Consider the following 12,500-nt stretch of genomic DNA (forward strand, 5'->3'; position numbering starts at 1 on the left):
CGTCAGATTTTGACGGAATGGATGTTAGTACTACTGATGTTTTCTTTTAGATTGGAACATGATGTTGTGAAGGCTTTTATTAATTGGAGATTAGACTGTCATTTAGTCCCGTGGTGTTGGTTGACTAGAAATTTAATGTTTTACTTAAAGTGGTTGGGAACCTGTTCATGGGGAATATGGTTGATGATATTTGGATATATAAAGCATAGAGTATGTGATATAGGAATAAACACGGCAAAATTATCGCATAGCCTACCAGTATCATGTTATGAAATATCTGTGAATAATTAAGAATTTTGAGTTTGGGATCGTCGATAGTTGCTAGTCACTTCCATGTGTTGCCTGTCCTTCATGAAACGATATTTTGCGAACGCTGGAATGAGGATAAAAAACAAGAAATATGGAGCAAGGCAAGTAGTGTAAGTAAATAACCTAATCAATGTTCAGTTCATAAAAAATAGACAAATAAATAACTATCTTGCCATGCATATTGAGGTGACAACAATGTTCCCAGTGGATGTTAGGGGACAGAGCCCCCTATCAACCCTCCCCTCAGGCAGTGCCCGGACAGTACACCCAGTCACAGGAACTTAGATTTTGTGACTAAAGATTTAGTTTGGCCAGTGTGTGTGTGTGTTTTTTTTTGTTTTTTTTTTTCAAATACATTTATATCATACTTTTATTACTATTGAAGAATCTAGAAAATACCGTTTGTGATGACTTTCACATTTGAGTGGAATATGGACATTTCTGCAAATATTTCTTTATAGATTTGTAACAGCTAAAGAGTTAAACTTTTGTATATTATCAATCATTACACATTATGTATAATGTGATGGCAAGCCCAATTTCTCTCTTCCATCTATCTTCTTTTTTTCTTTATTATTATTTTTTATATTTTTCAACAGGAACAAGACATACCCATTGACATTCATGGACACAAGCTCCTCGACTGGCTTGTGTCTCGCAGGGAGGTCAAAAGAGACTGGTCAACAAAGACGCGCATTATAAGAGAGAAGATCAACAATGCCATCCAGGACATGCCTGAACATCCAGAAATCACAAGATTGCTTTCAGGAACATGTTAGTGAGATCAATTATTATACATACTATACACATATAGATAGATATAGAGGCATCTTTTTGGTATACACTGAACCCTCACTATAACGCGGTTCACCTTACACGTTCTCGCTGCTTCATGGATTTGCATTGCGCATTGTGTTCTGCATTCTGATTGGCTAAACAGTCTCTCCACTTCTCTACCTGTGTGTCAATAACGTTACGGTTTAATATGTACATGTACGTAAAAGAGCTTGCCAAATTTAAGTTTGCAAATTTTCTCTAAAACCCATGAAGCCTTCAGTTCGTATTGATGATTAAAATTATTTTACAGTACAGTAGTTATATGTAAAAAACGTTTATACAGTACTTTTATTTGTTAAACAAATGCTTGGGCCTGTAAAAAGGTTTTATTCTTTGGTTTCAATGTATTGTAGAGTATTTCATTGTATAATAATTGTTAAAAAAAAATAAAGGTTACTACTTCACGGATTTCACTTATCACAGGTTCTTTTTGGAACGTAACCCCCACGAATAACGAGGGTTCACTGTACAGCAATGAGGTTTTATGATGGACAATGTTGACAAATTGCTGAAATTGATACATTTTTGTTTCATCAATATACACCTACTTGGAAAAGTCTTCAAGAAGGACAATATGTGTTGATTATTGTCTAGGACTTTGTATAATTTATATTTATAGGTAGTTTAGAGCTACTTGTCATATTATGAAGATGCATGTGTATTTGATATAGTAGTCAATTGTGGTAGGGCTTATAAATTGACATTATACCTAGGTTTATTGTCCAAGTTCTATTCTGCCAAAATATACTGGGAAGACATTTGTTGACCTTATCATTGTAGTGTAATTGGGCACAGAAGCAACTCCAATGATTGGGTACATGGTATGTCACAGTGGTCAGGAAGCAATGTATTATACATTATTATTTTACATTATATAGAAATTGACTGCATTTTATATGATTTTTGTCACACCCAAGACTCAGATCAATTCCCCATGGGTCCCACAAGGCTGTTAGATGAGGAGGGTAGGGGGAAGAGGGATTGCTAACTCAGAAACTAAAATATGTATTGAAGTCATTTCATAAACAAAAGATATAGGTGTTAGTATTGCCAGGTATAGATCAAGGTGTAGATAGTAAGCTTTGAGAATATACTATTGCTTATTTGCTGCATTCTATTTAGTAGTCTATTGTGTGATTCATATGAACTCTCTTATCATTGTCAGACATAAACTATTTTCACTGCCTGAAAATCGTTGAGATCTTGAAGGAGACAGAAAAGGATACCAAGAATATTTTAGGATGGTATGGCTCACAGCGGATGAAGGTGAGACAATACAATGTTATCCAATGCTTATTTACTTACATTTTACCTGTGTTTGTTCATATATTTTCTTTTTTTTCTGAAATTCCTTTTTCTGTTCCATGTTTTAATTGTGTTTGGGAAAAATAATGAATAATGAAATGTTCTGATTGAGTTAGAGCCATTCTTCATCTATTCCTCAATATATTACCTTCAAAACTTTTATCTTTACATTTTTATGAATATGGAGTATCATATCTGGAATATCATATGTCTCTCATTGGGATTTTATTTTTTGAATCATTCCAATTGATAATTTATATGTTCCAAAAAATAATGTATAGAATATATTATGCAATAGCAAGATTGTTTTATCTGTTGCTCTCTTGATAGTCAGCATCTTTAACCAAATAAAAAGACAAATCCAAAATTTGTGTTGTGAAATGACAATCACCTAAATTCCCAAAGTAAGATATGGTAACAACTGCCCTACAGGATTGGCAAGAGATTACCCGGTTATATGAGAAGGATAGTGTCTATCTGGCGGAAGCAGCTCACCTACTGATGCGCAATGTCAAGTATGACATCCCAGACCTCAAGCAGCAGATATCCAAGGGGACTCACATACAAGAGGTGTGGATTTTTTTCTTGTCTGTATATTTATGCTTTATGAGTTTGTGTGCTGTTTAAGGTAATATGAGGCAAAACAATGAGGTAAGAGGGCAGTGGTTTTCATTAAAATAGAATGGAGCTTTCTGGATATTTAATACAAATTACAGTTTTTGAAGGTCACTTATTGCCAAATTAGATAAAGACCAGTGATGAAAGTCAGCACATTTCACATACATGTGTTGAAAATCACTTGTCAGGAGTTTTCAAGCAGATGAGTTTGCAGTTTGCAGGCATTAAAAAAAAGTGCTGTTACCCTTTTAAAAGCTACAACTTTTACAGATCATTAAAGAGGTAGTTTAATATTTTTTATCTATCTTGAAAAAACAATATTTTCAGATGAACATAAAACCAGTGCTTTCCAGAAACAGAAAGAGCGAAAAAAAATTTTGATAAGCCTTTGATTATCTCTCAATTTCAGGAATGTGATCGTAAGGAAACAGAGTATATCAAATCAGCTGAAGAAGCAAGGAAGAGATATTCTCAGATGTGTAAACAGATTGGCATTCCTGGAGAGAAGGTGAGAGATTTTGCAAAATTTTGTTGTAATTTTCACCTGATGTAACAAGAGGTTGTGAAAGTGAAATAATGTGAGTCTTTGATTATTTTATTTCAGGTAAATGTCAAATAGTAGATGCAGTGAACTGTATTCATGTTGACAAATTTAGAAATGAATGAAGGAGATTGAATAACTTCACAATGCAAGAGATGTACTTCTGATAAAGATATATTTGAAGCAGATCAAATATATCTCTTGTATTGTGAAGATATTCATTCCCATTCATACATTTTCTACAGGAGATGCATGGAAATCATTTTTTGGGCTTATTTGTTTGTTTGTTTTTTGCTATTGAAAATTCCAGTTCATTTTAAATATCTTACAGTTTAAAAAGTAAAATATATATATGCAATTCACTTCTTCAAGAAGACATACACTTTCACCATCATATGTATGCAAATTCTTGAGTTCTGTTCATGAAGTAAAGTCACCATCTCACTTTTCAGATAAAGCATGAAATATTAGCACTATTAAAGGAGCTTCCAGGGGAGTTTGATAAAATAGCTGAGAAAACTAAAACCCTCCAAGGGGCACGCCAGCTTTACATGGATTTCTTATCTTTTACCTTAGAAGAAGACTGCAACTGCCTCCCTATGTTAAAATACATAATGGGTAAGCCTACTCTGCTCAAATTTTTACATAGATATTACATTTACTTAACATATAACAGAACTTGGTGTCTGCCATTGAGTATGTAATTTCCTTATATTGTAGGTATTTAAATAATATGTCATCTCTGATTGTTAATTGTTTATACCTGATGTGAAACAATCTCTTGAATATTAAGGTATATGTAAATGAGAAGCATAGCTTCTATTTAAAAAAATAAATGATGATGCATTCGTGCGAATGTGTGTGTGTGTGTGTGTGTGTGTGTGTGTGTGTGTGTGTGTGTGTGTGTGTGTGTGTGTGTGTGTGTGTGTGTGTGTGTGTGTGTGTGTGTGTGTGTGTGTGTGTGTGTGAGAGAGAGAGAGAGAGAGAGAGAGAGAGAGAGAGAGAGAGAGAGAGAGAGAGAGAGAGAGAGAGAGAGAGTGAGAGAGAGAGAGAGAGAGAGAGAGAGAGAGAGAGAGAGAGAGAGAATATCCATAACATACTTTTCATTTATTGTATATATATAATCATTCAACCAATATTTAACCAAAATATGAACACTAGTTTTGTATTATGTTTTTCATATCTTTGTTTGAGTGACTCATCAGGCCAGACATATCCTAGCACTGACATTACACATTTAACTCCCTTATATTACTTAGATTTTTTCTGTAAGTGGTATAGGAAATTTATTGCTGTGGCAGAAAGTCAAACCTTGGTCCTGTCAAGAGTGAGGCAAAGACAGTAGTATAATTGTCAGTGTCCTGCATATATATGTCCTTGCATGTATGTGTATGTGAATATATATATATGCATATATGTATGTATATGTATATATCTATGTATGTATTTTTCCACACTGCACACTTTTCAGAACATGGAAATGTGACAACATATGAATGGACATATGGTGAGCCCCCTTGCCAGATTGAGGAGCAGCAGATCGAGATAGATTTGGACGATGATGATCAAAAAGCAGATGCGGGTGAAGTAAGTTTTGCCTTCTTAACCCAGTGCTGCTGGGAAAATATAGTGTTCACTTTAATTTTGTTTTGTGAAATGTCTTTATACATACATGACTTTGAAAGGACTCAGCCACCAAGGAATCAATTAGTAAGTCTGGTAACCTATCCTGATTTCACATTTCCTTATTTTTTATTTTCTTCTAATGCTGTCGGGGGGGGGGGGGGGGATAAAATTGAGTTAGCTAGCGTATAGTATAGGTACTTGGATGAGGAAACTACCAAACGAGTATTAAGGCCCCCCTATGGCTCGTTGTCTTGCAGCCGACGCGAGACTCCCTCAGCACATGGGGAGGTACGTAGCTAACGAGCGCCCAGGTACACCTATGTGTACTTTAGCTTGCTGCAATCGTGCATACGGCATTTGATTATGACATTGCGCATAGATATGAGTTTGTGAATATTCAAGGAACACTTTTATACCATTATCAGGAAAAAATATATATCACTGTGATTTATGATGAAATATTTTGTGAAATATATCTAATAAAAATGTCAGTTTTGTGTCCTTTTACACGCTAAATATGCTTCTATCGAGACTCCCTGGTAATATGTTTTTGTTTACGAAGTAATCTGTATGTATATCACATACAAAGTACTAATGCTTAAAAATAGCCTTATAAGTAAAGATTGAAATATTTCCGTTACATTTCACTCAAAGGTCGGTACATCACAGCATGGGGAAATTTTAATTGATTTGAAATTGGTAGTTACCGTTGTAAAGACCAATTTGATACGAATGTTACCTAATTGTTGGATTTTGAACTTTGGATGTATAAGCGAGATACAGATTATTTCATATTGAAGATGATAGTACTTAGTAATACCTGCTCTGAAATAAAAACTATATGGAATTTTGAGCTCATTTGTGTGTGCACTCTTCATCTAGAGTTCAAAAAGCTATCGCATTTGTTTTGTGCGTTCACGATAAAAATTAATATGTTTAGACGTTACCATAGGTCTTAGGTACGATAAATTCGCAAATATCCACAACACCTAGGCATCTGCATGATTTTATGCACTTCTTAGTAAAGATAATGGGTGCAAATGGCTAATCACAAACTTTAAACTTGTTCTCCTTTGCAATCTGTTAATATTGACATTTATCGAAGAAAACGGTATGAGAGGGATAATATATTTTATCATTTAGATATGAAAGTCAGTGTAGGCCTACTAAATGAGGATGATTAATCTTTTTAACTTTATGTGCGTGTGTTCATGTACATATGATCCTCCTCGAAAATTATAAACACCCAGTGACCATCTCCCCTTCCCCCCTCCCTGTATGAAGCATGGGAAAAATTCATCGACTTCCGTAAGTTCTCGAATTCAATGTACTAAATTCATATGCTTTTAAAATTCTCAAAATTGTACCACCATGTTGTATTCATGCAAGGACTTTATAATTAGAATGATTTTGTACTAATGTTGCCATCCACAGTTCTCCATTTCTTCAAAATTAAAAAATAAATAAATAAATGAAAGGAAAAATAAAAGAAATTAAAGAATTAAAAAAAAAGTTTTTATCTGGTTTAGATTAGTTGTCTCTAAGATAAAATGCATTTATTAAACTTTTCAGACGAAAATATCTACCTTTTTGAACAACGTACGAAAAAAAAATTACATACCTTTACAGAATAGCGTCCCTATTGAAAATGAAAATTCCTATTGACTTGGTAATCATTGCATTGCAAAGTACACTAAATAAGCATTTATTTTACATATAATATCATTAGATTCAGAGCAAAATAACAGAGATAACGATCTTTGGCAATGTGCCAAATATAATATGCCATATCTCCGTTCTTTGTTTACATAACCTTCGGTACATCCTAACTCTCGTAATTTTTGTGCGATTCAAATGCAGTTTGTTGCTTTCACAAGAGCCTCGCAGTCCTAAGGCCGTGTAATTGGCCGATTTTTAAATTTTTGCCTTAATAAGAAAATATAGATTTTTTAATGCTGAAAAAAGCAAACCAAAAATAGTACTCTATGTCAAGCAGTCCCCCGCATAAAAAAAATAAATAAATAAAAAATAAAAAATTGGCTAATTACATGGCCTTAGGCTAGGGTTGATCTAACACAAGTATTTTTTTGGAAACTATTCAGTAAAGAACTGTGATAGAGATTTTGATGATTAGTAATGAATAGAATAGATTAGGAACTCTTTAACCGTAGGAAAATACTTTAAATGGAAACATGGGAATGGTAAATGAAAAAGAACATTTTTAAACCCATTGCTTGTAGATGATATGCATGTACATTCTATGGCATAATTTGACTCTCTTCAGGATGGCATGCAAGCCATGCCACTTACATCTAGTATGCTATAAGTAGGGTGTGCTTATACAGTAAACTGCTTTTTTGCCTCTCAAATGTAAGCATAAAGTTACTCTTCAGCCTTGTTTCCTGGAATGTGCTGTAACCAAAATTGTAGAGAGTGGAAAGATTGTTTCCTGTGCATTTAACCACTCTGTGGGTGGCTGACTGCATACAATCCGTTATGGCATGTGAAACACCCATCATCATTTTTTTTTGTTTTTTTTTTTAATTCTATGGGAATTTTTTAATTCTATGGGAATTGTATTTACTTAGAACAGGCATTAATCTATATTGCCATTACCACATGACTGCATACTCTTTGCTGGTTACATGCTGTCCTTTTCTTCCTTTTAATTGTTATCTTTCCTTATAAAGATCATATGTTCATGATCACAAACTCGCTATGTTGAGTGTTCTTTTATTTATTATATTTTGAAGTACAGTTTGGAACAAGTTGAAGGCTGTGGAACATAATCCCTTTTTGCCTAATAGAATTGCTAAATACAGACTTGTAACATGCATTGATACAAGGTTAAGATAAATGCTACTAGTTTTGGCCATTCAGCATTGGTAACTTTAAACATCTGGTTCAAAAATGGTAACAGGAAAATTGTCGTATGTGTTTAGAATTGACGTTTCAAAGAAATTTACAACTTTTCCATTTGCAGTTGTGATATCTATTGTCGAATGTTGACAAATATTAATGGTCAGACTTTTTCATTCTCTTTATTGTTGAAACAACATTTGTGACCTCATTTTAAGAGATATAGGAGAAATTAAGACAACCAGAGCAGATAATATTTAATAAAAAACAGAGAATGGCTTATATAATATCCAAATTTCTGTTACCATTGTATTGTACGTGCACACAATTAGATTTACTTTTTTCACCTCTTCTTCAATTTGAACTGCATTGTGATAAATTATAACAATCAGATTTACATATAGCTTTAAGTGTTAAAACCATTCCAGCTTGTTATTGTTATATATGCATTATTTAATATGGTTTTACACTATTACATTCATCCAGTCCAGTTATTAGAATTACACATCATTTTACTTTCAGATTGATTTTGGTGATGTTGGCGGTACCATTGATTTCAGTACCGCAGATATCGAGTTAGCAGAAAACCTAACCACAGGAGATATTGACTGGGGAAATCTTAGCACTGAAGAACCTCAAACCATTGACTGGGGTGTAGATGTGGTATGTAATATTCTGAAAATTTAAATTGTGGGTATTTTAGGGCAGGTGTTGATTAGTATATATTTTGTTGAAGATAATTATCTAGCCCTGATTCTCAGGCCTATCAGTTATTGAAAATTGTAATCGTTTTTTTCCAGAATGATGTTGCTACAGTGGATATTGTGGTTGAAGACTCTGGTGTGTCTGGAGGTGTAGCTAAAGGAACTGATGCTCTTACATTACTGTACAACCCCAAGACTCGTGCACAACTGATTGATGAGTTGTTTGAAGTAAGAAAGACTTTGTGTGATTATTGTGACTAAATTTGATTATGTATGTATAGATACATTTGGTTGGTTTCATGAAAGTTTACTCAAAATTTTAAGCTTTTAGTGATTTGTCCCGATATTTATGTACTGTTTAGGTATGATATTCTAAACCTTTAATTCTGTGGCCCCTGATCAATACGTAATAATCTCCACAGCCCTGTTCATTGTCTGTCATCTTTTCAGATTCAGTTATTATTTGTTATGAATAGTGTAATAGTATCAGTAACTACAGGACAAGAACACTTTATGGAATGATTCCAATTTGTTGATATGAGAGAGAGAGAATTATATGTAGGTACTATAGATGATATAAAATTCAATTTAAGTCATCATAATTTTCATATTGTTCCATGGCCCCCAGGTTGGGAACCCATCCCAAACAATGTATATCCTCTCATAAGAGTGATTTCTAAGTTTGTAATAAAGGCACACTTATGGGAACAGTTTAGCTATATAGTGAAATGATTATTCACTCCCTTTACAGCTGGAAGGATTCTTGAAACAGCGTCTAATAGAACTGGAAAGTGATGAATCAAGCTTCTCTATCAACCAGTTCTCTACTGCTCCCATTTCTGTGCAAGACCAGTCCAAAGAACAGTTAGAGGTTATGATCAGCTACATCCGGAATGTGATTGACCCTCTTAGCACAAACAAGATGCAGCACCTCTTCCTCATTTACTCTTCTCCAAAGTATGAAAATTTCATCCCTTTTATATATGAAACATTTTATTTCAATTTATATGTGATACTATATTTGTCTATTGATTTTCTGACTGTGATCATTGCTTCCATTCCAGATATGTTGATAGGCTTGCTGCATCACTCAGGTCAAAACTCACAGTTGCTGATAAATTTGTAATTTCTCAAGAAGGAGTTCGCCAGCGTAGGCTGGAAGCTCAACAAGAGCAGCAGAAAGTCCACCCAAAGTTGGCAACAATGATTGAGAGATCAAAGGAGTTGAAAGTCAATATTGAAGAGCATATCTCCAAACGTTATAAAAACAGACCTGTCAATCTGATGGCCCTTAGCCTGTCTATGACATAAAGTTGGTTTGTCAGACTAATAGATTATTATATATACTTTTTGTCTTCAGTGGGATATATCTTTATTAGGATTTTTTTTTATCATGGTATAAATAAAGAATATAAGGTATAAATCATGATTGTTTACTTTACCTTGGGTGAAACCCATTGTTTTTAATTTAGGACTCTAATAACCCGATTGAAAATTATGTGTTATTTCTATCCATGAACAAGTTATTTCATCCTGACCTTTTGTCAATAATCTAACTTGTCTCAACCATCAGTGGGTTAACCCAAAAGGAAAAGGAAAAACTAAAAAAATATTCAACCTTTAATGAAAATGTATTAAATGATCATATCAAACAGAGGTTAAGTTTTATCCTGCTGATGCTGATGTTTGGCACATTAATTATTTACAGTCAAATGGCACAAGAAAAGTCGTGCCAGATTTATATATCAATATTTGCATTCGTCCATCTAAAATGTTTAATACAGTCCTATATACTGTACAGAAACAATCATATGAAAGACACTATTGCAACTGTATAAAAGCTAAAAGATATTAAAATAATTATGATGAAAAGCATCTCCATCTTATCTTCCATATAAATGACCTCAATTTGGCTTTGCAATAATACTGAGTGATGCTGATTATCTGACTGATAACAGAAGACTTTATGATAGTAATAAATCTATTTAATGGATTTTTACAGGTGAAAGGAAAAAAACAGTAAAAACACACTAAAGACATGCAAGAAGTCAAAGCACACAAAGACAGATTCATATTTGTATCAAGAAAAGTTGAGTAAGTTTGTATGTATATAAATGACTTCACTGTACACACCTCACACACATGCAAGCACATACTTCCTTCTATAGCAAGTTAAATTATTCACAATAAGGCATTTTCAAGTACCTGAGACCTAGTAAGGCTGTTTTTTCATTTTTCTTTCCCTTTGGTCCTTATTTGTAAAATTGCACTATTCGTATTTCTAAAAACAGGCATCAATCACAGGATCAGCTGTTTAAAACTTTCGTAAGACCACAGTCAATCTTTCTCACACCAAGAGTGGCAGAAGAGTATGTAGAAATGACACTTCAGTAATTGCATCTTTGGTTGGTACTCTTGCATATTTACATTCTCAAGGAGCGACCTTTCCCAAGAGAAGATAAAGAAGCCAGTTTCATCAAGCTCTTCATCTTGCTGCGGCTCTCCACCTTCTGTTCCTCACCAGGAAACCTTGCTGCATACACTTCGGGGTAGAGTGACTTGAACTACAAATGGAAAACACAGATATAAGGAAAATATTAAAGATCAACAGTAAAATGCACCTTAGGGGGTAAGGTGTATTTTACAATATTTTACATTTTACTCTCAATATGTAAGTCCAAAGGATAATGTGAGAATTCTTGAGAAGGGCATAAATGAGGTGTAAGTTCACAGACCAAGAATGATCTTTCATAACAGAACCTATTTGACTAACTCTTGACAGATTCTACCTTACAATTTTCTACTAATGTATCTTGCCTTCCAAAAGTATTTCTTTAACTTATGATGATCCAATCTATTCAATCAACCTATTTTGTACTTGGTATTTCTTCCACTGTAGCAACATAGAATTATTTATTTTCATTCACATGTAGACTTTTAGGGGGCTATAGATAGGGTTTTCCTTTCATATTAGTCTTAGTGTTGACATTGTCTTTCATCTATCAGCAAAAGTGAAATACACATGATAATGCAGCTGCACAATATTTCTAATTCCTAATGTAAAAGTAACTTTATGCTGTACCAGTGGTTCCTAACCCTTTACCTTCTGTCTCCATGGCCACTTTCAGTGACTGTCATCTCAGATTCAGTTAATACTAGTCATAAATAGCGTAATGGTGTCAGTGTATATTGTATTCTCTGCCATTATTACACTTTTATAGAAACATTCTGAATGAATTTCTTCAGAATATCATTAGCAAATGATTTCAAACTCACCTCTTTGAGTTTCTTTTTCTTCTCCTTGCTTGATAATTTGTCATTTTCAACAATCTGGTCAAGAAGCTGGGCCAAAAACAGCTGAGATCCAGTCATGCGTTGCCGCTCAAACTCCTTGTTGGTAATCTGGCGACAGTAAGTCAGGGTCACGCCTCTATCCCCCACTGTGGAGCCATAGACGATCTGCAACGGAACACAGGGAGGGGCCATGCTGCTGTCCGCCCGCTAAGCATATACAAACAAGTCAAGCTCTGCACCACCACCACCAAAGTAAAAAAAAATATATATTGTAATAAAAAAAAATAATAATAATAATAATAATAATAATAAAAAAAGTATGAGACAAAGACACTACCCAGAACAAAAATACTGGAAGATTAAGTACCTACTGCAAATGTATGCACAGAGATTACTGTGAATATTAT

At 34.0% G+C, this 12,500-nt stretch overlaps 2 protein-coding genes across 6 annotated transcripts in view; one reads left to right on the forward strand and one right to left on the reverse strand.

Moving 5' to 3' along the window:
- The window catches only part of LOC113805078 (CDK5 regulatory subunit-associated protein 3), a 10,975-nt gene extending 752 nt beyond the window's left edge, over positions 1-10,223 (forward strand). Inside the window, exons 2-12 of one of the 2 annotated variants that reach the window (XM_070123204.1) lie at positions 1-23; positions 909-1,083; positions 2,312-2,412; positions 2,884-3,021; positions 3,479-3,577; positions 4,063-4,228; positions 5,082-5,197; positions 8,618-8,758; positions 8,896-9,027; positions 9,551-9,756; positions 9,864-10,223. The exon at positions 1-23 is cut by the window's left edge and continues 101 nt beyond it. In XM_070123204.1, coding sequence (XP_069979305.1) covers positions 18-23; positions 909-1,083; positions 2,312-2,412; positions 2,884-3,021; positions 3,479-3,577; positions 4,063-4,228; positions 5,082-5,197; positions 8,618-8,758; positions 8,896-9,027; positions 9,551-9,756; positions 9,864-10,110 — 1,527 coding nt within the window. In that variant the 5' untranslated portion in view covers positions 1-17 and the 3' untranslated portion in view covers positions 10,111-10,223. The remainder of the gene's footprint in view (positions 24-908; positions 1,084-2,311; positions 2,413-2,883; positions 3,022-3,478; positions 3,578-4,062; positions 4,229-5,081; positions 5,198-8,617; positions 8,759-8,895; positions 9,028-9,550; positions 9,757-9,863) is intronic. The other variant, XM_027355987.2, reaches the window with a different exon arrangement.
- A 183-nt stretch (positions 10,224-10,406) lies between these two features.
- The window catches only part of LOC113805080 (DEP domain-containing protein 1A), a 37,843-nt gene continuing 35,749 nt past the window's right edge, over positions 10,407-12,500 (reverse strand). For 2 of the 4 annotated variants that reach the window (XM_070123190.1, XM_070123181.1), the window contains exons 12-13: positions 12,076-12,201; positions 10,407-11,363 (exon numbers count right to left, since the gene is read on the reverse strand). In XM_070123190.1, coding sequence (XP_069979291.1) covers positions 11,223-11,363; positions 12,076-12,201 — 267 coding nt within the window. In that variant the 3' untranslated portion in view covers positions 10,407-11,222. Of the gene's footprint in view, positions 11,364-12,075; positions 12,259-12,500 lie in introns of all 4 variants that reach the window. The other 2 variants (XM_070123183.1, XM_070123177.1) reach the window with 1 other exon arrangement.

This window comes from Penaeus vannamei, chromosome 1 (genome assembly GCF_042767895.1).
Source record: "Penaeus vannamei isolate JL-2024 chromosome 1, ASM4276789v1, whole genome shotgun sequence".
NCBI classification, from domain to species: domain Eukaryota; kingdom Metazoa; phylum Arthropoda; class Malacostraca; order Decapoda; family Penaeidae; genus Penaeus; species Penaeus vannamei.